A 26,373-nucleotide genomic window follows, 5' to 3' on the forward strand; every position below is an offset into this window, starting at 1 on the left:
TGAGTCACTTCTTGAATATTCTTGATTTGATCTTCTGTGTGGCAGTACAGTCACCTTGCGGTGTTTCAGTCATCACTCTGTGTTGTCCTAGGCGCAGCACTCTGAAAATCCTGGGATGGTTTTGTTCCATGGCCTTTGCTTTTTGGAGGCTGGGGTGGCTGGGAGGGTCATGGGTGGGACTTACACATCCACAGCTGTGGAAGGACTTGCTGAAAACACAGGTACACACTGAGAAGTGAATGAATGCACCAAACCAAAAATTAAGTGCAGTACCATGTTGGATCAACAGAAGTTACAGAAGCTCCTTCCTTTTAATCCATGTGACACTGCTGCAGCCTTTTGACTCAGGAAGAAAGGATGCAGCAAGATGTTTCTGCTGAAGATGTTAACTATTTATAAAGCTAAATCCTTGATGCAGCTAGGGAAACAAGTGGAATTGACCTCTAAATGGGAGCCCTTGGTTCAGCAGTCTGCCTAAAGACAAGCTTTCTTACGTGGGTAAAGTGTGTATCTAATATGTCAGCTAGATATTTTGACAGCATGGTGTTTGTGTGTTGCTTGTGCTTTAACCATCTGGTAAGCACATTAATTCCTCCAAAGAAGGGAGAGACAGCGACAAGCACAGCACAGATTTACACAGTTTACATTACGGCTTTACACTCAACCGTGGGGTCGCAGCAATGCACCCCTGGAGCAGAGTTTGGCAGCAAACACCACCACGTCAGAGGAGACCAGACACAACCCTTGCACTCGCAGGGACCTCATTTCTTCCTCTCTCAGTGGCTGGCACGGATTTGTAAGAAGCACAAATATGAGGAAAATAACCCGGAGCAGACCGTCTGTGGGAGGTGCCATCAAGGCTCTTGGAAGTGCTACCACAGCACACCACAATGTGCCAGTCTAGTTCAATCACTGTTTCCACAACATAGCAGGAGAAAGTCACAGGAAATTGTGTGAAAGGAGTAACAGCGCGGGGAGGACACCAAAACCAACTCTAACACGGTTTAGGGGAAACCAACACAAATAAAAGCTGGCAGGCTCTACCCAGCAGGGTGGTAGATCTGCTTTCAGAAAACAGGCAGGAAAGGTGTGAGGGAACACAACTTCCTTTCATAATTGTTGGTTCTCCCACCTTGGCACAAAAAGAAAGCACACAGATTTTATACTCTGGCTGACTCCAGGTCACTGGAACAAAACACTTCCTTTTATTTAAACACAACTGCTAAACAAAATTCTGCAACTCCTGCAAGAAGTGCTGGTAGGTAAGCTTTCCCCTTGTCAAGTCTGAGATGCTCACAGGCGACTGCACCAGTTGGTAGGCTGGGGATGACACAGTCTCAACTTCTTTTTTGGCAACGAATATTTCTGTCCTCCCCTGTTAACCTCATTTAAGGTTTTGCATGAGGCAGGAGGGTCAGTCCCCTAACTAATATCATCCCCGTCTCCCTGTTCTCTTCCACTGTTGCAGCCTAGAGTTGTTTCTCAAGTCAAACAGGTTCAGGTGTAAAGAAACGTACATCTAAAACCCTTCACTGTGATTTGCCATCACTTACAGTTAAGGCAGTTTTTGGTTTTGGCCGTGTCACCTTACATCATCAGAAATTTCACCCCATTTCAGCAAAAGCAGCCAAGCTTTTTCATAAGGTGCACCAAGACGACTAAACTGCTGATATTCAGGTTTCCACATCTCAGAGTACAGGTGACAGATGAGTATTATAAAAGGATCAGTTAAGTGACTTTCAGAAAAAATGTTTGGGTCTTTGCTACTGACATTAAGTGACATGTGAATGCTCTGAACTTTTCATGGCCAGCAAGCTACAGTTTAGAAAAAAAGTTAAAATTCCTCTAGTTTGGGTCTTTCAGATGAATGCAAACCAAAACACTGTTAAGATAGTCAGTAATAGACATTAGACATAGTCTGTCCATAAGTGATCACACAGGCTTTTGTATTCCCCAAACTTCACACTTAAACATAGTTATTTTTTACTGTTGTTTTTCATGTGACTTCATAGACAGGATGGAAAGACAACTGAGTGACATGTCTCATGAGCACTTTTGTGAAGGTGGAGAGGGTAGGAATTTGGCATCCGAAATTGTTCTAACTTTACAGCAAATCTCAAGGCACTTCTTATTTATGTCAAAGTTGTTTCTCAAGAAATAGCTAAAAGCAGAGGTCTTGCAAGAAGATGGTTTAAGGAACTTCAGATTTTCTATATCTTTCACCTACAAATAATAAGCTCACAGAAAAGTCTTTGGTTTTCCATGTGAATGACAAACTATTGACTTTAAAAAGGAAAGTTCTGTTGAGGGTGGATGTGGCACAGTGAAAAACGGGTAGGCATGCTGCACTGCCATCAGTTCACAGCTCTGACATAAATGCTCTTCCATTCACTTCCATCCACAGAACTAAATAATACAAAGAATCCAGCTTACAGAAATTAAATTTCTATATAGTTAAATCCACAGCCATAGAGTTTGATACTGCACTCGAAACCAATTTATTTCCTTTGGGAAAAAGCAGAGTATGAAATTTCATCATACATGTTTGTCCCTGCAAAAGTACTACTATAATTAAGAAGGGATCTTGTGGTTAAGACATGTGACTAAAAGGCTGTGCACAGCTGCACTACAGCTTACAGAAGTTCAGGTTTGAGTCTGCAGATTGAAGATAATTTAGTCATAACATAAAGTAGGCAAGATAATGTGTATTAAAATCCATCTGCAGAAATAATTACTAACTGTGCATTATACCATATGCAAACACAGAGCAAGAAGCCCTATTTTATTTTATTGAAAATTAATTTTACACATTTTAATGAATACTAAAAGCATCAAGAATTTCAAGGCACTGAACTGGCACTTCCTTTGAAAACTTTAATACTTGATTTAGAAGGCGTTTTGTTTCTTTCTTACGGTGTAAGCTAGATCATTTTATAGTATTGCTGATAACTAACTAATACATTCAGATCGTTGAAACTTCACATTTCAATGTATGCTCAATAATCAGAAGGCAAATATCATCTCTGAACATGTTCCAACTGCCCTTAAGGTAGTTAATTGGTTTTTAGGAGAACAAAGTTGTAAATCCAAGCATACCTGGTGAACAGAACGTGGGTATGGATTAACCTCAATTGAAGAAAAAAAAAAAAAAAGGCTAATTCTCTCCTGCATATTTGACATGTAGGCTTCTCCTTTAAACAGCTTTAAGCAGAAGAATTCCATACCACTCACATGCATATCAACTGTAGTGAATCAAGACTTGTAAATTAGAATTTTATTAGCCATAACAAAGTTAAGAAGAAATCTTTCAGTGTAATACTTCAGCACAATTTACTCTTCCGTTTTATCTGACAGCAGCTCTTGATGACTTCAGGAAAGACTGAAATACTTCAGTCTTAGGGGCCACCATCAACACACATGGTCAACTGATCTTCTTGAATGAGGAAGTCACAGTAGCCACAAAGTCATTCATAAACACAAACTGCACAGCTCTGTGTCCCTTAAACCCTTAAGCAATTAAATTATTGTATATTCCTGCAGCAAAGTCTCCTGACTAGTTTTGAATTAAGGTCACAATAACAAAATAGTTCACCCTTTGAAGACAACTGATGATGTTTGCTCTTCTTTGTTAATCTGTTTAAAAAAAAAATCTGCATTTAAAAGAACCAAAAAGTAGATAGACTGCTGCTTGCAGGGGCTGGAGCTACAAGTGTGGTATTTGTTATCAGCTTGTGAAACATACCCAATATGACAGTGAGAGTTCCAGAGAAAATAGCTAAGCAGAGACTAAATCAAGTGCTTACAAGATGCCAACACAGTTGCTTATTCCTAGAGTGCAGAACAGGCTTTGACTCCTGTGCAAATCTTTTGCTCTCTACCCTGAGCTGGTACCCCCTTTCCTTTAGCTAAGAAGTCATTCTGGACAGCAGCGACTCTTTAACAGAAAAGGGCTTGTTGTTTATTTTAAACACACAAAAATAAATCCATTGTTTATTTTAAAACTTCCCACTTTCTATGCAGTACCAGGATTCTTTTCTGAAAAGTATCCCAAGACAGTGACATTAATGGAAAGACTCAATGTCAGCACCAGCTTAACTGGTGTATTGGCTTCCAGACTTGTTCCAATACATCTTTATGGCAAACTCATTTGCAGGCTGTTTTTTTGCCAGGAGAGACTGAGAGGCAATACTCTTCCCTTAAGCTTGTAATAGATTTGCATTCTGGGATTTATTTGAAAAGCTAATTCTACCATGACTTTGGTTGGAAAGATTTGTTTGGCTTCTATTTTATTTTGAATGCTAAAAATGCTAGAAACATTTTTTTTTTTAATGAAAGCTTAAGATTCAGTGATTCATTCTTTCACTTACAATGGTATGAAAAAGCAACAGGGAGCTGGGAGTCCCATGATAGTGTGGCCAGAATTGAAGCAGAGAAAAGGAAGTACCTTCTCCCACCACATATACCCAGGCTTGAGAATTCTTTGACCCAGGGAGCTTCACAAGATCGGGAGAGGACCTGAGGAAGTCCTTAGCAATGTCTGTATTGCAACAGCATTGAAGGGGCCAAGACTGCTCTGTTTCCTCAAGTCCATACATCTCAGCCACTGCAGGATCCCGTTTCAGTGTATGTGGCACAAATCCCTAAATAAACAGATTTAAATAGGTTAAGATTATTCTCAAGCATGGAAAAGACTCAAATAGAGGAAATAAGACTGCACAGAACATACCATACCTCTGTGATACCAAGACCATCACAGGGAAATTGCCTGAAACAAAATGCAGTGAACAACGCATTGGACAAGTAAAACAATCCCTCATTCTAATCCCTGTAAACCAAATGGGCAAAAGTCAGTACATCATATCTTACTCTCTGGGCTAAATAGCTGGAGTTTAATAAGATGGAAGATTTAAAAGAACATCCAATTTTTTTGGAAACTCTGGGTAGGACTCGGCTACTGATAGGATTCAGTTGCAGCAGAGCAGAATCAGCTTCTCTCCCTGAAATAGATACCTATTACCTGGGCAGCTGAACGGTTCTTTAAGATCCATTGATGATATTGACAGAATTTTGATTGACTATGATGGGACCTAAGTCACTAAAAGATCTAGGTTCCTAAATGTAGGTGTCCTCATACTGTGTATCTCGCTCACTATGGGGTGACTGGAATGGTTCATAGCAAGTCTTCTCCATCATAATATTTCAGACAAGAGCATCCAAGGACCTAGAAGGTATGTCAAACTCCAGTTAAGCCTGAAAGACATTCAGAAGTCAAATCAAGGAGCAAAAATAAATATCACAGCCACAGATTATAGTTTTGACTTTCCAACATATTTTTAGATTATTTTGCAATTAGAAAGAAAAACTGAAAGAAAAATCTGAATAGTAAGTACAACAAAATATCAAAAAGATTGTATCTTTTTTCAAAGACATTCTGAGGCATATTGAGTTTAGGACAAAAAAAAAAATCCTATAGCTTAGGACAGCTAACTATAGTTCAAAAAAAATCAAAGTCAAAATGATTTATGATTTGCAGTGAAAAGCTACTGTTCATGTTACTAAACATTAAAAGAAATAATACTGAAAAAATTTTGCTGATTCTGGATTTTGATAAATCTGTTTCTTATTACGCAATTTATTCTCTGATAATTTGGTTATCATTTTTTCTCTGATAATATTGGCTTGATTCCTGGGTCAAGTAACTTCACTGACTCCCATTTCTTGACTCCATCGACAGCATAGGTACAAGTTCTTTCGGCTTCTTCACTTTGCTTAGCTGTAGATTGAAGTTGAGTTCACATGGATTTTTATGCAATAGAGTTCTGTCAAATTATTTTCCAAGAGCATATCTACAAGAAGTTTCTAATATTATAAAATCCCCCAGTCTCTCAAGTTATAGACATTCACCTATCTCTCACCATTTCTGAGACAGGTAGGCAGATAGTTACCAACACAATACTCCTCTTCCATTTGCAGATGAAGCTGCATCTCCGGTTCTGTCCTAGAAAGTTATAATGCTTAATCATTCTCTGCTATTGAGCGATCCATAGGGGATGCAGTTTCTAAGAAGATAGTCCAATTTGTTTGATGTCATCATCCCTCAGGGAATTGCGTTTGCGACTGAGTTGAATGTTAATGTTCAGCATTCCATATTCTAAAAATGTCAAAAGGTCTACAGAATAATCTCTGTAGCTATTTCTTGGATGCAATGTCAAGAATAATTATTAATAGGTCTGCTATAAATATAAGCATTTGCCCTATAAAAAAACACTTCAAAGAGTATAAAATCCATCCCAGCATCTTATATATACCAAATCATGCACAATAATGACTCTCCGTATAAAGGTGGTATTAAGTTACAACCCAAATTTATGCCTGTGAAAATTCATTTCGTATTTTTCACTTACAGGCATCAGAGGAAAATGAGTTATGACAGTCTTGATACAGGCTGTGACAGAAACATTTGTCTTCCAATGCTTGTAAATAAGAAAAAAGGAAATAAGTATTGATCAGTAAAAATTTGACTGGATAAGAGTTTAGTCATTTATTAGTATGAAGCCACTGCTACTGAAAGATCTAGTCTGTATAATGCACCGTACTGGGAGAAAAGGCTTTTCATCCAGCCTAAGGATGAAATAAATAGTCACAAAACCATACCAATACTGATGCTCTTCTCAAGTTCTGACTGAAGCTTTTGACAACTAGTTTCTGGTTCTAAAAGAAGTACGATAAGGGCTTTTATTAAGAGGCAAAATAATTTAAGATTCATTTAACAACTAATGTTCTCTATTTCCAACACCATGAGAACAACAGTATGTAAGCTAATTTTAACATGTGGAAAGAACATTTAATTTTATCAGAAGGAAACAATGAAGAATCTAATTTATTCTCCACATGTATGCATAACCCCCATTGATATTAATAAGAGTTAAGCAGCCTATGGAGAGGAAAATAGGCCCCCAGATGTGGCAAAATGTTTTAAGAAAATTATCTGCAGCTTTCTAATGACCACAGAAATTATTTCTTTTTCTGTGCCAGTGGAGATAGAAAAAGAGCTTCATATCCAGTCAGTCATGAAATGTTTCTGGCTTTCCCAAAGCTGTATATATGTGAGCAGTGGTACATACACACGCTCACAGATGTGTACATGGGTCATGTCTCACAGACTCACACAAACACATCCTTCTCAGTTGTTGCCTCTTTCCAACCAGGCTGACCCATGGCACAGGGCTATATGAAATTCTTCTGGTCTTCTCACTGGCTGCTCCTCCCAACTAGGGATAAAAGAAGATAAATTTTGCTTAAGTCATATATTTTTTGAATCTGAGTGTGTAATGTGCTGTCAGAGGTAGCTGACAGGACCAATAAAGGCTGGTGAATAACCTTATTCTCCCTGTGCCACATTTTGCCTTAATTCTACTAGCCTTGGTGAGTGTGGAGGGTTAGTCTGGGTTAGCCCAGTGGCACTCCCACAGAGGGACATGCTTTGATTTCATCCTTAACATTTGTACCAGTCATCTCCATTTTCTTTTCAGGATGAAATTTGGTATAAGAGGGTGATCATTAGCAAGTCATTCCACCTAATTCTTCATCCTTCTGAGGCATTTCCTTCTGAAGATGTACAAATATTTTGCTGTCCCTGTGGTGGAGCTGTTTCTCTTCATTTTCTGAACTTTTTGAGAGCACAGTGCTCCTAATGCTCTTGGGCAAACCCATTACTAAATGGGACCTTTGCAGAATTTGAAAAGGTCATCCCTTTATTGGTGATCACAGCAGGAGTTTAACTGAATGACATCCAACTTTCTTTTCAGAGCGCTAATGGGGAGCTGCCCAGTCCCTGAAATCCTGCACTCTATGTTCTCTGTAGCCAAGAGCTTGCAGTCTTGAACCAAATCATCCTCAACACATTTACAGCCCCCATTCTGTCCAACTAAGCTTATGATGTGTTAATGTTACTTGCACACAGATACTTATTTATGGCTCTTTTACATACCCTCCATCCTACTTTCTCTTTAATTTAATGTGCAATTTTAGAATCATACCATTTGAGGCACTAATCTCTGAAAAAAATCCCTAGAATTTGCATTTCACTCAATCTTTTTGTATGTTTCAAAATGTCAGCATAATAATGAGAGCAGGACTTCCGAGGTTTTGTTTTCTTTTTTAGATCTGTGGAATGAAAGGCAGGTTGGGCACGGGCACCTCTGTTTATTTTCCTGTTGAGTCATAGACAATAGGATCTTCAGTCACCGATGAAAGCTCATTTGTACTCTGAATGTTTTCCTGTTCACTTAAGCTGATTTTATATAACATGCAAAATGAGTATTCAATATTCAATTAATTATGCACCAAATGGAGTAAGCCAAAGAATTGGCTTAATCAAGCATTCTTTTTTCTTTTAAAAAGACCTAACAAACCAACCCAACCAGAAACAAACCAAAGAAGAGCCATGACAGGTATTGCAGATAGGTTCCTGGTCTGACTATCAGGAGAGAATTTTTCCCTTCCCGGTATGGCTGATTACCTCTGATGCTGATTTTAAACTGGAGACTTCATTTTGTCTCAGTTTACTTTGTCAGCTTTTTCCATTGTCAATCTTAGATAATTGCTTAGCAAAGTTCTGCTTATGGTACACTACACATATATATTTATAGTGAGCTATTTATAGTATAGACTTATGCTTTATTACCTTTTCATTAAAATGTTCCCTCTTGTGCTTTTATCTTTGCAGGCCCCCAAAATCACAAATAACAGGTTCAGAAATACAGATTTTATCAAAGTATTACTGGGAGTTTTGGGGCGGGGTGTGTGTGGGGGTGTGTGTGTATGTTGATGATGGTGAATTTGATGAAGGTTTGGTTTTAACTGCACTAGGACCAAGACCTGGCCATCCCTTCAAGATCAGGGCTGTCACATACTTAAAATGGACCTGATTTAAGAAATTAAAAAGGTCCAACAGCCCAAATCGTAGGAGTTCCTGTTCCTGTTGCTCAGTATCTCTATAAATTTGTATTCTTTACAGCCTGCATACAAGGTAACTTTACCCAGTTCTGAGTGGAAGACAGCTTATCTTTTTTTCCTGGGAATTTGGACAAGAATTGGTTGCAGGATACAGGCAGTTTTATCTTTAACTTTTTGGTGGAACTCCATCATACCATCCTTGATATATTTTGGACTGGATGCTTAACATGACAGCAAAGGATGTCAGCCAGAAGATACATGCTTGGAAAAACTAAACTAAATAAATGAGGTAATCCATGATGCGGTATCTTAGAATAAAGCTGAACCTCTGAACATCTGGAATTCCCCAGGATTATGCTTAAATACCTAAGATCTGCAGAACTTCTTTGGTACTGACCCTTTTCTCACAAACCCATTAGAGCTCAAAATCCCATTTCCAACCTTCTTTGTGAATGAGAAAAATAATAAGAATAGATTTGTTGGTAAACCTGCGTTTACCTGACAGCTGTCCTTGGTGGAATGGTACTCAGCAGGTATATGGGGGGTTTATTGCTTGAAAGGAACTATTTCCATTTATAAATACTGCAAAAGCTCGGAGCTTTGTGAGTAGGAACATTTGTCTCTCCTGGTTTATTTCCTCCTCCCACTATTGCATACAAATATATATTGACATTGCCTTGTGGCATTACAATTTTTACAGTGGTGCATTATAGTTTCCAAAGCACATCGCATTTTATGATACATGGTAGCTTAAAGGGAAAAGCAGTATCCAGCAGGGAAATGAAGGGTGAAACACTGGCCTCTTTGAAGTCAGTGAGAAAACTATTACTTCCTTCAGCAGAGGCAAGGTTTCAGTCCAAGCATTAAGGGAGAAATGTGGAGCCATATATTGATTTTATCTCTTAGGTAAAACCATTGAGAAGAGAAATGCCTTCATCTGGAATCTAGGATGCTTAATACCAGGACGCCTTTAGGAAATTGCATTACATAGCTGAACGGTATGTTGGTCCTATGAAATATCCAGAAATCTCTACATTTGACCTCTGAGTCTACAAATGTGGAAGAAAGATCCCAACTGCAAAACCATTACAACCTGTAAAATTTCTGTTTACATATGTAATACAGAGCATCCATATCTGAACATATTTAAGAATAAAACAGCCAAGCTTGAGGATACCCCAGCCTCTATCAGTAAATTGCAAAGTACACAAAATTACATTTAGACAGAATTCTATAAAGGGGTGGAAAACATTTATAAATAAAAAACACATTAGTTCCTCTAGTAGCTGACCCTGTAGAATTTAAAATATTTGTAGCTAATTAAGAGAATCTGGTATCCCTATTAAACAGGGGAAATATTGAGATAAATAATTCAGGAACATCTGAAGTAAGTAACTTCTAAATAGATATTTTGACTAATTTACTTTTGACAAATAAATGAGCAAGGCTTTGGTTTTGCAAGAGTCTGAAGAACGCAATTTTCGGTTCTGTAGCTGAAATAAAATTTATTTTGGACAACTGCAGATCTCATTTCTAAAGGCTCGTAACACATGACTTAGATAACAAATCATGCAGCTCCACCTCTATTTGTGAATTTTGAGTATCTGAATACATTTCTGCATTGAACAGTTGTCAAACAAATCCATTAGCCAAAATTTGTCAGTACCAAGAAACGCAGTGAGGATGCTGGAATAGCAAATAAATTCACTAATTAAATCTTTGTAGGTTTTCATACAATTCACATACAAGGGAAAAAAATGACAGAAGAGTTAAAGCAGCTCTGCTCTGAGTCTTGCTCTTTTTTCCATCTTAATGAAGGAGTAAAGCTGAGGCTTTGATATCACTGCATTGTCATGGTAATTGGGAAGCTGTGAATTCAACATGATGACTTTACTGTAGGTTCAAGAAAGAGATGTTGAACTATGAGGAAAAGAATTTATTTAAATGTCAGTCTAGATAAAAGGCCAAAGGTTAATAAAAGCTATGCATTGTACGTCATGGATCTTCATTTTAAGTATGATCTACTTGGAACAATTCTGTAAGAAAATCTCAGTTTAGTACCAGTAGGCCCATATTTCATATTGAGTTTGTTAATATGGACTAACCTGAGAATCAGAATATTCAGAAAAAGACTGATTGTTGTTAAGTTCTTCAAAATTATTTCTAGTCTTGTTTTTCCACCTCTTCACCTACATCAAATTATGTGGTAATGCTATTGTTTCCAGTAATTATAGAAGAGAGGCTGAGAGCAGCTTTTATACAAACATGACCTTCACATTAAAATACGATCCCTTCTGTTTAGAGAAAGGCAATACAGAAACATGGAGAAAATTCATCTTTTCCTATATATGTTGAACTTGTCTGATACTTGTTGCCTGGACCAACAAAAGGCTATGCTATCCATGATTTTAAGTGTTTACGGATTGGTAAAAAATTAGCTATCTGTTTAAATATTTAGTAGTCTTGGGTTCCATCCCTGGAAAAATTTAAACTGTCATGTTCCAAAGTAAGAGCCTGATCATGATGTAAAGGAGAACTACACTGCAAGGAGTCTGCATTTTCAAATTCTGTTCTCTAAGACTAAGGATTTGAAAGTTGCTGCTTATTATTAAGAAAGAAAAAAAACACTAAAATTTAATTTCACAATAAATTTTTCGGTACTTTTTTTTTTAATCAGGTATAATGGCAGTTACACAGTTGACTCTAGTAATTCCAATATCTTTATCAGCTTCCAATTACAGATTAGAGCTCCACTGTATAAAAAACTTTGAAAACAACGTAACAGGGAAATTCTCTGCCCCAGTGAACTCTCAATCTGAGATTTAATTAAAATAGGATGTATGAGACAGGAAGAAAGATGAAAGGACAAATAGGATGAATGTTCATAAATTAGTCATAGCAGCAGGTTTAGCACACACAAGTGATGACCAGCCTATTTGCTGTATGGTTTTTGCAGAGCTAATAAAATTCAATAGATGCCTCTAGCTTGTTCACCAATTAAAAGTGCAGAGCTAAAAATTACACCAGGTGTTAGGGGTCTCAAACCTTCCTCTTTGGAGTATGAGGAAAAAAGGGAGAAATCACAGAGAGTCTTGAACTACACCACCACCTGCTGTTGCGACCATTATGACTCACATAATTTATTCATACCCAACATACAGTGTGCATCTGCTATTTATTGATATTTTTGGTTTATTTTTCTTATTATGGCTTGTGCTTACGTGGAGTAAAATTTCCAAGTACTGTGGAGAGTATATAAATATGGATTGATTATATATTGCTTATAAAGACCTTTCCCTTTCATAACATCAAAGAATGAATAATGCATTTCCTCCCTTTCCAGCTGAGCAATATAAACATCAAAGGAAGGATTAGCATTTTAGGTCTTTGACAACACTAAATCTTTGTGTCATATGTCTTGCTGTCTTGTGCAGAACATTTGTATTTCTATACCTATTACATAATCAAAGCAGTGGGCCAAACATCCTTACTTTCCTCTAATTTGCACAATTAATTAAACCCCCATTTTTTTGCCAAGCTATCTGCACTCACACTGAAGTAATAACGGCCAGTTTTCATCCTGAAATAAATTCGTTAACTAGATTTCAAACTCCTGTCCTCCCCACCAGGCAAAAGTCTATGGCGCACAGTAAGACATGGTAACTCTGCTGTAATAACCCAGCAGTCTGATATAGTGGATTATGCCAGATTCCATAAACATAATCTGAGATGTCATGACTGCAAAACCAGAAGGGCTTTAAGGATTGTACTGCAGCCATCTACAGAGGCTTGGCTGCTAGGAGCCAACGTGAAGCTTGGCTGTGGTATTGGATGGGGAGGGCTTGCGGCCGAGGAGACTCAAGGTGCACTGATTTCAGGCCAGATTCTTTTAGGAGGAATCTTATGAAATGGCTCCTGTATAGCGGAGACTTCAACAGGTGGATGATAGCAATGTAAATGATTGCCTGCCTTAGATGAATTTTTCAGACTGAGTAAGCCAGGCTGATGCCGAGATTCGGGTTGCTACAGGCCCTGTCTAGTGACCTACCTGTTTGGGGGTTTTTTTCATCTATACTTGTATTTCAGATCTCTTTTTCTGCAGCACGAAGCATTCTGCCAAGTCAGTAAAAAGAAATAGGTTCGAAGCAGAGATCTTTGCCTCCACAGCGAAAATGCCTACTATGTCTGAAAGTTGAATGAGAGGAAACCAGGATGTTAAACACGAGTGGATACTTCAATATGCAATAAGCAATTTGGTCAAAAGGGAAAAATTTGGCTTCTGGAAGGAAAGCAGCACAGTTCTGCTTGCCTTCCTTTATTTGTTATTTCTAGGTTTTTCATCCTGCTGTCTGGGGGAAGGGTGACTTTCTGCTTGCTTTTATCACATGAGAACATAAAAACCTATTTATCAGCTAGGATTTGCTTTGCCTTCACAAAGTCATAACAAGTTAGCTATGATAATAATGACTGTGCAGTAGGCAGGTGGCCTGTCTGCCCCACAGAGACTTTCTTTTTAAATAAGGACACAAACCAGTACATACCAGTTGGCTGGGGAACCAAGGCCACTCCAGAGGCCAATCCATAGCAGCGCAGACATGTCCTCACCTGTCAAAGTCACTACAGTTTACACCAATGGTTCTCCAAATGCAGGTCCTCATCCTGCTCATACCTATGATTTTACCAAAATACATAATTCCACCAGAGTTCCTGTGACAATGAAATTGTGCATGTATCTACACATCAAGACGTTCAGAACTACACTGTGAGAGTTACTTCCAAATGTAATTTGACTTAGTTTTCTGTTGGGTTCAATAGGTTTTGGGCTGTAAGACATTATTTGCTGTAATTCCATGGTATTTACTCATTTTTGGTTATTGGAGAACAAAATGTGTGTGTAAGATCCAGCTTGAATAGGAATCCTACCATGCAGAGGTATGAGTGGTTAATTAGGATATAGAAATAAACCAACACACTGAAAATTTGGAGCAACTTTTTAGATATTTTCATAGATTTCTTTGAAAACAAGAAGCAATGCTTTTGGGTTCCTTTAATATTCCAACTATTACTTTGGGCTTCCCACATCTTTTAGCTTTTGGAATACAATGGCCTCTTGAGCAGTGAGTTTAATCTTACTTCAAATATTGTGTTGCTAGCTGGGCTTTAGCATGAGGCAGGCAATCACTTCTCTGGAATTTAGGAGCAGACTGAGGACTGGTTTGTTAAATCTGTGTTCTTTGACAACCTGCCTAATCTCTTCATTAAGGAAAAAAAAAAAAAAAAAGGACAAAAAAATGCCTAAAAAACCAAACATTGAAACTCTGTCAGTAAAAATTGCATTGAACCAAGCTAGAAGCAAGGATATCTTCAAGGAATCTTTCCCAGGAATGAAAAGCAGAAAAGCTTTCAGATCTTTCTCATGCGTAATACAAAGCATACAGTCTGGTATTTTTCCTTTGCAAGTCACTGTTAATGTCAATGGCACTGTCCATCCATGGGGGATTTCTAAGTTCCTACCTAGGGAAATGTGATTTTTCTGAGTTCCTCAAAACTTTTGGAAGCTGGGACTTCTCATAAAAGTGCAGATATCACGCAAATAGGTATAACATTTAGTTCCACAGGAAGTGTAAAGTGAAGATTTTTATCAGACTTATATGAAGCATACACTTGTGGAAAGTCCAGGAATAGTCTATGTCCAAGAGAGATTATCTAGTTTACAATTTAAAGTTTATTCTTGTTATCTGAGTATTTCCACTATCACTAGTGGCTATATTTGGGTTCTGCACAAATTAGAGTAAGACAGAATCTGTTCACAGTTTTTATAAAATAGAACTGAGATTTGATTGCACTGTCTTCACTTTGCACTTTTTACATGTAAGAAGGCTACTTTTGTTTCATTTAAATTTGCTTCCCCTTTGATCTAGTAATCTCCCCTGTAATTTCATGGCTTTTATGTTCCTTGCTACTAACAAGAAAAAGGCCATCCTGTCCCGAAATATTTCTTTTAATCTACAGTACATTTCACTTAACTTTATTAATTTACCTTCCAATGTTGTGGAAAACGAGATTACACAACCTCATACCTGCTCTTATCACAAAGATTATCAACAGTTGCCCGTCTTCTAAAGGTACGTATGTTCACAACCAGACATGTTCAGACTCACTGAATTTGGACACAAAATACTTCATTTGCAATTACTGGAATACCTGGAGTAGTCATTCTCTGAAGAAATGCCTCTCTTGCTTTATTCAGATTTATGGCTGGAAAAATAATTTAAAATTAATTATGAGCATTTCTTCTGTCTGCAAAATCTCAGCAGAGTGAGGGGGTTTTCTCTCTTTTAGGCTATTTACCTCTTTCCCTGTAGATTTTGTCAGTGTTGTCAACACCACCGTATTTCACCGATCATGTCAGACAGGTTTCTGACAGTTCCTGGAGAGCCATGAGGGTAGGACAGCGCTAGATTATGGAGGGAAACATGAAGACGTATAAGAGACTACAAGAAGACAAATACTAGAAAGAAAGGTACAGCAAGAGGAGTAGAAAGCCCAAACATGTAGAAGACAAGCAAGTACCACTTCAACACATATACTCTGCAAGTGAAAAATTTACTATTACAGTCTTGATATTTACCATATTACTACAGTATTTTCCTACATCCTAGGTGTCAGCCTGGTTTGATGACGTAATCTAGAAGATAAAAGAACTTTCTGCCGTTCTCATTTTGTCCCCAGCATTCAATATTTAAGATGTGTGGCATGAAATATTTGGCCAAAGGCCAAAAAGCGATGACACACCTGCTCTGTTTTTTGTGCCCGTTATGTGTCAATTTACAGATTAGACAGATTTAGTGCTAAAACGTGGTTTGCAGCTCGTTCCTCCTCACACCGAGCAAGCCGTCATCAAAAAACAAACAAACAACCCCCCAAAAAACAACTGGAAAAGCGCGTTGGCCCCAGCCGCGTCCCCAAAGCTGGCGGCGGGATCCCGCGGGACGCGGCAGCGGGGCCGACCGCTCCCGGTGTCTCTGCCGCTAGAGGGGGCGGCGGTACCTTGTTTTCCCAAGGAAAAAAAAAAAAAAAAAGGGAACCGACTGGAGGGTCTGGGGAGCCCGGCTTGGATTTTGGCCTCGGGAGGAAGGGGAGCGGCTGGGTGCGGGTTACAGAGAGGGCAGGCGGCTTTGCACGCTCCTTCGGGACGCTGTGTAGCTGGGCGGGTAATGCTTCGTTTGCCAAAAAAACTTTAATGTGCTTCCTTGCTTGTCCCGAAGTAACTTTGTGTTACAGACTCGCTGTTACGAAACACGGAAAGCTCTCGTAAATCATCAAGGCAAATGGGTTTGTAGGCTTCTTATGGATCCCGTGCCAGCAAGACTCTGCCATGCCACTCGGCTTTTGACAAGCGTGTGGCAGCCGCCCATCTTCCTGCAGCCCAATTCTGTAAACGGAGATGGAAGCTTTGGCTGGCGATAAAGCTCTGCGAAGGAAACACGAAGGGCACTCAACAGGAGGAAGCCTCCGAGGGATGCTTTCTCGGCTCTTCTTCTTTTCCGCCTGCCCGTTAAGACACAGGGCAGCGGCCCAGGCTGCTGGGCCACAGACCCCCTTTGCGCGGCTGGTAGACGGCCCGGCGGGCCCCCCCCCCGTGTCCCCCCAGAGCCGCTGGGCCCCGGGCGGGGTGGGGAGGCCCCAACTGTGGCGGTGCCGGGACCCCGCCGCGCCCGCGGTCCCCGCTGTGCACCTGGCAGGGAGAGCGTGGTGGTGGTGCCGGCCTGCTTTTTTTAAGAAATCGGATGCCAGGAGGGAGGAAAAAACACACACGCAGAGTAAAAAAAAAAAAAAAAAAAAAAAAAAAAAGGGGGAAAAAGTGAGGGTGGGAACGTGCCAGGCGGGGGGAGGAGAGCCGCGGGAATGGAGGGCGACCCGCGGAGGACAAAGGGCGGCGGGGGGCGAAGCCCTGCCCCAGGTGCGCAGCCCCGCTCCAGCCGTAGCTGCACGGTCGCGGCGGTCGCCGGCGACCCGGGGGGGGGGGGGGGGGGGGCAAGCGAGCGGGCGGCGGCAGAGCCGGGTTCGGCGGGGCGCCGGCAGCGGAGCCGAGGGGGGGCGCCGGGCCGGGGCGCTCAACAGGCGCTGCCGCCCCGCCGGGCCGGGCGGCGGCACATGGCAGGAGCCGCGCTCGCCGCCAGCCCCGTGCCCGGCGGCGGCGGGCGGAAAGGGGCTTGGCCGCCGCTCGGCGAGGCTACCGCGCCGCCGGGGCTCGCCCGCCCGGGACCCACCCTGCCCGCTCAGCCGGGGCCGGCAGCCCGGCCGGCAGCGCCGCCGCTTCCTTTGTGTGCGTGAGGGGAGCTGCGGCGGGCGGCGGCGGGTCTCCCCGGCGGGCTGTCAGCGCTGCCCGCGAGGAGGCGGGGAAGGGAAGGGCTGGGAAGGGAAGGGAGGAGGCGAGGGAAGGCGCTGGCGGGGCGGCTCTCCCGTCCCCGTCACAAGGTGAGCCCCGCTCCCCGGGCGGAGAGAGGCACTTGGCGGCGCCGCGGGGCCTTTCCCCTGACCTGCCGGGCGGCTTCGCCCAGCCCCGGAGCGCGGCCGGCAGCGCCTCGGCGGGGCGCCGCCGCTCCCCGTTCCCCGGCGGCGCGGGGAGCCGAGCGCGGGCTGCGGCGGCGGCTCAGCGCAGCTCGGCGCGGCTCCGGCGCTTTGCGATGGGCTGGCGGCAGCGGCGGCCGGGCAGCAGCGGGGGCCGACGCGGGGCTCGCAGCTAAGGGGCTCGCAGGGGGGACCATGGCCGCTTCCAGCAACTCCAGTTTGTCCGGCTCGTCGGTTTCCTCCGGTAAGTTTCTCCGGCGAGCGCCGCATTTCTCCCCTCCCTCCATTTTAGCAGGGAGCTACCTGTCTGCAGAGCGCCGCGCCGTCCCGAGCGCCCCCGGCCCCGCCGGCGGCGCTCCCTGGGGGGCGGGGGGCGGCGATGCCCCTGCCCGGGGCCGGCGGTCCCTCAGGCGGGGCAGCCGGGACGGGGTCGGCGCGGCGGGGCCCGGCTCGCCTCCCCGCCGTGCCTTTGTGTGGGGCGGGGGCGAGGGGAGCTCCGCGCCCGGCTCCCTGGCCGGGCCAGCAGCATCCCCCCGCCCCGGGTCAGGAGGGGGCGCCTCCGCGGAGGGCACGGTACCGGGAGCCCCCGCCTCGGGGTTTGGGGGGCCGCGGCTCTTCGGAGACCGCCTCGCCCTGCGGACGGGAGTCCTCTGCCGCCGTCCCCGCGGGGCAGGAGCGGCCCCCCACCCCGCCTCGGCGCGGCGTCCTGCGCGGGTGCTGCGCGGGTGCTGCGCGGGTGGCGCCCCGCCGGCCGGAGACGGCCGGGCAGGGGTGCCCCGCGGAGCGCGTCGTGACACACACGGCGTTCTGAGTACTTCTGCAGTACTGGGAACGGTTAAATTCCCGATTTTTTTTTTTTTTTTTTTTTTTAAATGCTCCAGGTGAAAAACGGCGCCAAGGTTTCGGCCGCGGGGACCCTGCGCTGGTCCGAGGAGCTTGGGCTCGCGCTGGGTTTTGGGGGTGCTGGCGTGGGGGGGGGTGCGGGGCGGCTTTCTGCCCCTCCGAGGGACAAGGGCTGGCTCCGCTGCAGAGCCGCAGGAAGACAGGAAAGTTGCGGTGCGTTTCTGAGCGAGGCAGCCTGAAATTGAAAGCAGTGATAGAACAGTAACCACCGCCTGCTTCTGAGCTGCCGAGCAGTTATTTTAATACTTCAGTTATGAGGAGCTGGCAGAGAGTTAAGTCCTGGCATTTTAGTGGGCCGAAGAAGTAAATAGAAGGATGAACAACTTTGGGGTTCAAGCGACTTGTGACTCAGTGTTTTATTTGAGGTGCCAGAATGAGAATTTGAGAGCGCTTCTTAAACAGAGCAGTATGTGCTGTGAAAAGCAGACAAGCTCCTCTGACTATCAATACCACTGTAGAAAATTCTAAATACATTTTAAAAGCAATGAGCAGCTATGTTTTTTAAAGATGGCGTATGTGATTTACACAACTGTTCCAGCGTGCGGCACTTACAGCCAGATCCAAAGAAAGAACTGGGTCCTAAAAATGTGTATTTACTCCAACTCTGTTAATAAAAAGCACAGACATGGTGAGCCCTGCTTGCCTTAACTGGAAAACACTTGAAAGAAGCGGGCGTGAGAAATTTTGCGTTGTAACTCTTGCATTGTGAACACGAACACAAGACCAGAATGAAAACAAGCAAGAGTCAACCCAGCTCAATAGCTTATTAGTTAAGGTGCCGGTTTGGGCAATGTGATTTTTGTTGTATCAATCATTTGTATATTTTTACATCTACGTTATGGGATAAAACCAGAAACAACCCTGAAAGGCTGGACTGGAACTTGAGATTCTCTTCCTTGGTGCTTTGACCATTGAGCTGGGGAAATGTGTCCCCCATGTGTGTAGCTTCCTTGATCTGCCAATCTCAAGATCTTTCCTATATACTGTTCCAGCTTCTGAGGAAGGATGCTGAGTGCATACCTCCGAATCTAGGCTCCAGGATCTCTCTCCTGAATTGGCAGATGCGTCTCTCTGGCAGTCTTGGTTCAAATGCCTGAACTGCAGGGAAGAGTGGGAGTTCAGGCACATCCTTGGTCCAAGCAGTTGGTATCAGCGAACTCCAGATGGCCTCCTGCTCAGCAGGTGAAGCTACACCAAGCTTAACATCTAGCTGAGTAACTGAGCTCTGGGCTTTAGATGTACATGCTTAAGTCAGGGGTTTTGGCACTTGACAGTACCCTGCTTTGTATGAAGCCCTTAGCTACAGCCTACAGCAGTTTATGGTTCATCTTTTGGTTTGTATTTTTGCAAGGACAAGCACAGCTGAGCCTTGGCCAATGCTTGGGGCTCTTAGATGCCACAGTAGTACAACTAATAAATATTGTCAAGTGCTTCATAAAATAACTGAGTGCCCTTGGCTTTCATAACTTACAGCCTTGGAGTGTTTTTTGTTTTTGTTCCAGTGCATTCAGTCTGCATTTTTTTCTATGCACATACTAATCAGAAGTTAAATTTGCTGCAGCATGATAAAGTTTCCAATATTAGCAGACATGCCGTATCTGACTGTGTGCAGCTGTATTTTGGCTGTCTGTGGTTTCGGTTCTCAGAACTCGGCAAGTCTTAGAGCATATTGTTTACATATAATCTAAGCAAACAGTCTTGCTTTTAAATTTAATTTAGTAGAATTTGTATGTATGTTTAACTTACCAATATGAAGACTTCAAAATAGCATAATTATTTCTGTTCCGCAGAAGAGGGAAGGTTATAGTATCCCAATGCATTTTACAGATGGGCAAAGGAAGTGAAGTTTGGGGTTGATAGAAGAATACCACACTGCAGGACTCAGCTCTACTACCGTTGACTTGATGCTTGGCCTTGATCAAGCTGTGTAATGTGTTGCTGGATCTTTTTGCCATCTTTAAGAGCAGTTTAGTGTTTGTCAATCTCATAGGGAATTTCTGAAGCCAGATTAAAGCTCCGCTCGTAAAATCCTTTCAGATCTTGAAATAATCTAGGAACAATTACCATATTGGCAAATGTATTTTTAGCTTCAGCAAAGGGTCTGTTATTTTTAGGTTTTGGTTTTGGTTTTTTTTTTTCAAATATGCTCATATACAAACACTCTGAGAAGAAAGGAAACTGTTCTTGAGGCCATATAAATAATGTGAGTTTGAGACCACTGTTAGGGTTTGCTGTGGGTTTGAGGTAACAGAAGATCTGCCTCGCTTCTGTCCTTAAATTAGTGTCTATAACATCCAAATACATGGTTAGGTTTGAGCACTAGGACATGATACTTCAGAAATGATAGGTGACTTGTTTAAGAACTTCTGGGGGTAATAGCTGTCTCACATATGCATGAATACAAATTGAACTGGCTGATAGCCAGATTCTGGCCCATCTGAACACAGTGTGGTGCAGAGCATCTCCAGGTTCATTATGTTCACATCAAGATTTTGGTTAGCCTCTATTGCCTGTATGGAAAGGCAAGGGTTAGCTAGAATCTGTCTTACGAGGAGTAAAAAGGTTTATTGACTCAGTGATAGTGGAAATGAGAGTCTGAGTGGCAGATGGGGATTTTCATTCACTTTTTAAAAGGGATGATTTCTTCTCTCTCTTACCCACCTTTCTTAAAATAAAGACAGTTGTCCTTCCTTAGACAGTGTCCATCTCTAAACTCTTCTTTACAGGTCAGCACAGATGTGTTGCAGGAACAAAGTAGTCACATTAGGCCCAGGGGGGGGAAAAGTCTGCTCGTGAATGCTGACTGCTGAAGCCCGAGAATGTGTTACTGCAAGTGACCATTTGCAATGCATCATTTGTGTTTCAATTCCTGCCAATTCATATCAATGAGAAAAAATGTTAAACAGTTCAAATATATTTCAAACAGTTCAGATATATTTAATGTGAGGAAGCTGCCCAAGAATTTTATGGTGTAGATACTCTGCTTGCTGCCCAGGAATTTTATTTTTATTTTATTTAATTTAATTTTATTTTTTATTTAATTTTATTTAATTTTATTTTTATTCTGCTTGCCCACTTGTGTTTCTGTAAATGTGCAAGTGGAATTTATAGTCTTCACTTGAACTTGTGCCTACGTTGAAGACCAGAATTCTGTTCTGTCCTAGAGCAGTCATTTATAAGCACTACCTGCATTGTGACATGGCAGCGTGGTTAGCTGTAGCTGTTGCAAGGATGGGGAGCTAACATGCATGGAAAGGTATGACTTCAGCTAGAAACTGAAGCAAGTTTTGTACTTAGGAGTCTGTTGCTCCTGTGCTTTCACAGCTAGAGCACCTGTCCCTCTGTCAGAGTTCATGTCTGTGGTCTGTATGTACTTGTCTAAACAGCCACTGTGAGGCTGCTAATTATAGGCTCAGTAATATTAGGTACTTGTCATGGGCCCCATCTGACAGGAGCCTATGAAGGATTTTTTTCAGTAAGCTAGCACTCACTGGTAACAATCTACAAGAGAGCTGGGGGTATTTGCACTGTATTTCTTCATATATCAACTCTCTGCTTTTGGTGACAGAACTTAAGGTGCTCTGACTACCAGCAGGTATGTTTGAAGATGGCTGGGGGAGAAAGAGGTATTCTGTGCTGAGGGAGGAAGGTGGCCATGATAAGGAGTTAAATTAAGTATTCTTCTTTGGACCTTGGGCAAATCTGCACAGCATATGAAGTGCTGAAATTGTAATTACTTCCACTGGGAAATCCACTTTGCTTTCCTGTAATCTCTTCCATAGCACATGCCCAGGTGATCTATTAGCTGTATTCCTTGCAAGCCCCTAAATTTTGTTCTTCTCCCTAGATGATGTGCTGATTCAACCACAAGCAGCATCTCATCTTTCTCTCCCGTCCTCTAAAGAGGACTGTGTATGTTTCTGTGCTTTCCTCCATGCTGCTTTCTCCTTAAAATAGATGTATTTCCTTGCTGCTCCCCATCTTAGTATTGACCCTTATTCTCACTCATTCTGATCTTCCTTTTTTTAAAACTTTTGTTCTTGCTGAAACTTTTCAGCTTTTTCCTGGCAAACAATTTACCTCTCCCACTTTGTCATCAGCTGCCTCCAGTTTCTTCCACCCAGTAGCCAAATACCAATTGTACACAACTGACGAACTTGACACTCTGCTTGCTGGAATGTAAATACAGTCCTGACTCAAGAGACCTTTGTGGCTGTGTCTGCTCTGCTTGTCTCGGGAGGAAATAATACAGCATGCTTCCCAGCTCGACTCTATGCAGTGGTATTCTTGGGCGTTAGATGTCTTGATCTTTGCACAGTTGGGCCATCCCAAGCTAATATGAAGTGGCTCTAAATCCCAGCTGCCTTTAGGACTCTGAGCTCCACTTAAAACGTCTTCTTCCAGGTAGCCTCTGGGTAGCAGGTGGATAGCTTGAGCTATCAGGTAAGGGTCTGCACTGAAGGTAAATGCAAATACAAATCTGCTGAATGATAGTGTGTAATCAGACTTTCTCCTCCAGAAGGACTTGGATTGTGCCAAAACCTTTGCCTGAGTCTAAGCCTGTGTTGTGAGACTGGGGGAATTTGGATGGAGACTCAAGGCAAACATGTAAATGTATGTGCCAGTGTACCCAGTGTTTTGTGCTTTTTATGAGCTCCGAAGATAAATTTGCAGGTGTTAGGCTGAAGGGATAGCTCTGCACCTTTCTGCTTCCCATCTGAATTGATGCTTCTTCATGTGCTGTGTGCATTTCAAGTAATGTCTGTTACTAGACCTGATGATGGAGTTGAAACACATAGGCAAGCTTTCTGCTGCAGGCCTGGCGAAGGGCTTGTGTGTCTTGTTGAGGTGTTTTTACTTTTCAGCTGTGTCTGCTGCTGTAATAAATGATACTGCTTCTCTGTGCAACCCCCCTGCTTTATCAACTCATACCTATGTAGAAGGAGACAGCTATAAATTCTTTTAAAATCACCAATTATTGATGATTTTTTAAAAATTGAAAATCAAAACCTGTTTTTCTGTCCTGAAGCTCAGGGGAAAAGGCCTTTAAATATAATTTAAGCAGTGATCCTCCCTTAATAATGAGGTTTAGAGTTCATAAACTAGTTCTTGTAATAAATTGAAAGGCAACAAATGGTTTTTTTAAGTAAACGAACAGTTATGTTGTTTAAAGGCAGCATAGTTCTCTACTACATGTTTTCATACACACTCTGCATTTGGAGAAGGATTAAAAACACTTACTGAGGGAAGAAGAAAAATCTTTGATGGTTCCAGTAACTTAACAAGGTCAAAATAAAATATTAAAGGCTTGTGACTCTCTGGGGGTCATGAAGGTGCTGTGATGTGAAATAGGCACATATATTGTAAAAATGAAAGTCAACATAGACTGATTTTAATTAAGATGCAAGCAAGTGAGAAGAAATGAAATTACTATTGTACACAGATTCGGAGAGATTCTAATTGGGGAAAAAGATTAGTAAATGAAAATAGGTGTTTATTCTCAATGATTTAATAGAAATAGTGTTGTGAAAATAGCACATGAAAGCTATTTAAATAATGCTGCTGTTATGCTGATAAGGTGCTACTTTTGATTTTTAAAAGGGCAATGAGAGTTCTTTTTATTTCTGTTCCTCATGCCGGGCTTCTTGCTGGCCAGGGTGTTATTGCTCTAAATTAAAACTGAAGCCTTTTGTATTTGATGATTATAAAGAACTCACCATTCTTATTAAAAATAATAAAAATTCAAAAGGGAAAAGTGCCAAAGTACCCCATTCTGATGTAGTGATTGGTTCGACAGTTAGTTACTGAATGTGTAGGCTGTGATTACTTAGAATAAAATAGCCTGGAAACTGGTACAATGCATGTCTGCTTCACAATTTAGTTTATATTAGTACTCAGTAAAGCAAAAGTCTTATTCTTCTTATGGATCTGCTTGTCTCAAAGACATATGTGGAGGATCAAACGAACAGTCTTTCATGCTGTCATGAGGATGACCTTTTTGGATACCAGTTGAATTGACGAGTTCTTGCCTTCTGTTTGATGGTTCTAAGGAGACTTAGATATGCCAAATGCTGAGCAATTGTAGGCAGGAATATTTTACATTAGTGAGTAACACAGTCTTCTTGTATGTCCATGCCCATAATGTTTTACATGTTTCAGATAATAATTTAATTGTTATGGTGCATAGGTAAGTCTTAAATCTGGTATTTTAGACAAGGAAATGTTTTGGGGTTTTTTTAAGTTGCTTTGTTTATATACATACCTTTTGGCTAAAGGGCAACAGTGGCTGGATTCACCTCGCTTGCAACACTGAGCGCTGGCAGAAGGTGTTCCCATGCTGGGGAGCCAGTCTGTTGTTGCTTGTTCTTCTCTCCTACAAAAGGAGATATTTAAGAGATTAAATATTTGGAGAACTGTGTGTTAAGGAATGGCATATTAATACTGCATGAAAAAACTTTTGTTGCAGGCAAATGTAGGAAGATTTATACAAGAAGCTATAAATCTGTAATTCTGTATATATCACATTTTTTACAGGTGTAGTCACAGTCTAAGAATTATATACAGTAGCTAGTGTAAATGTATAGTTTTAACTGCTATGAATAATGACCCATTCTTGCTGTCTTTTTCTGACCTTTGATTATGAGAATGTAAATTTGAATTTTACATTTGGAGGTGGTTATTACCAACTATGAATCATGCACAATTCAGAAAGAATAGTTTCATCACCCTGTTTTACTCAGCAATAACCCAAATCCCGGGGCTAGAGGGTGAGCGTATCCTCGTAGAAGGAAACTGATGTTGCAATAGTGTCCTTGCAACATTAATGTGCTTTAAAGTTGCCGATGAATAGGTTGAAACTTGACAGCACAGGCTGATGTGTTTGGTAAGGTGAGGTTAAAAGGTTTTTAAAATTCAGAAGGATGCGCAAGTGTCACATGTCTTGCTTGTGGTATTATTGATCAAGGTCATCACAAAAGAATTAGTTCAGTAAATAAGACATCTGTTCTGAAGATATCTTTATCAGGCAGTCTGATTCCCCTGAGACAAGGCATCTTCAGTACGGTATTATTACTGACAGTGTAGAAAGTACTAGGTGGGCCCTTTCTCATCATCAGTAAATCACGTCACCTGCTGTGACCTGTGTGTCAAGTCACGTTTCTCAGTTTCTTCTTACAAGCTTGTCATGTAGCTATACCTCTCCTTCCTTCTCACCTTCTTGTTGGCTGTTTAAACATTACTTGTAGCTTTTTGAAAAAAACCCAACATGTTATGAAGTGTTTGTGGTGTTACGTTTTTTATTTCATCAAAGAGGAAAACTGAATGTTAGAAGAGATGGAGACCTCAGTTTGTAAATGAGGTTCAGCTTGCTGAGCAGATGTTTAATTGTTAAAAATTTGTCTTATCTTGACAGATCAATTGGTTAAATGTCTGGCTTTGTGTTATGGCAAGGAAGAAAAACAGCAAACACACATCATGTACAGGCATACTGGGCACAGCCACTGCGAAGGCAGGCAGAAGATGCTGGGAGAAAGTGATTCTTCTGCTCAAGCAACGTGCAGTGTGCCGGAGGGCTTCTGCTGTGCTCCAAAGCACGAGTCTAACAGCTCTTCCAGCATTAAGTTTGCCTTCAAAAGACATGGAGTATCTATTGTAATATTCTTCTACTGTGTAAAGCTGCACTGATTCTGTGTAAACTAGATCAGAGTCCCCCAAAGGAAAGAGAGGATGAGGGGGTCATGAGGGACCCTGACAGATCTTCCATTTTCACCTTTTCCAAAGCATCTATGTGGTTGCTGTTAAATACGTTTGTAAGGTTTTTCTGTGTGGCTGAACCCTACCTTTGTGTGCATGTAGCACTGGACTGTTTCTGCATATTTTACAGTGCTGTGGCCCCACAGGCACTGCCAGCCCTTGTATCTCCCATTTTGAAGCAGTTAT

At 41.9% G+C, this 26,373-nt stretch overlaps 1 protein-coding gene across 1 annotated transcript in view; it reads left to right on the plus strand.

Annotated features, from left to right (window-relative positions):
- Positions 1 to 17,460: 17,460 nt before the first annotated feature.
- Positions 17,461 to 26,373, plus strand: part of CHN2 (chimerin 2) — a 163,382-nt gene continuing 154,469 nt past the window's right edge. The window contains exon 1 of the mRNA XM_074900457.1: positions 17,461 to 17,776. Within this exon, the coding sequence (XP_074756558.1) occupies positions 17,728 to 17,776 (49 nt within the window). The 5' untranslated portion in view covers positions 17,461 to 17,727. The remainder of the gene's footprint in view (positions 17,777 to 26,373) is intronic.

This window comes from Athene noctua, chromosome 2 (genome assembly GCF_965140245.1).
Source record: "Athene noctua chromosome 2, bAthNoc1.hap1.1, whole genome shotgun sequence".
NCBI lineage: Eukaryota > Metazoa > Chordata > Aves > Strigiformes > Strigidae > Athene > Athene noctua.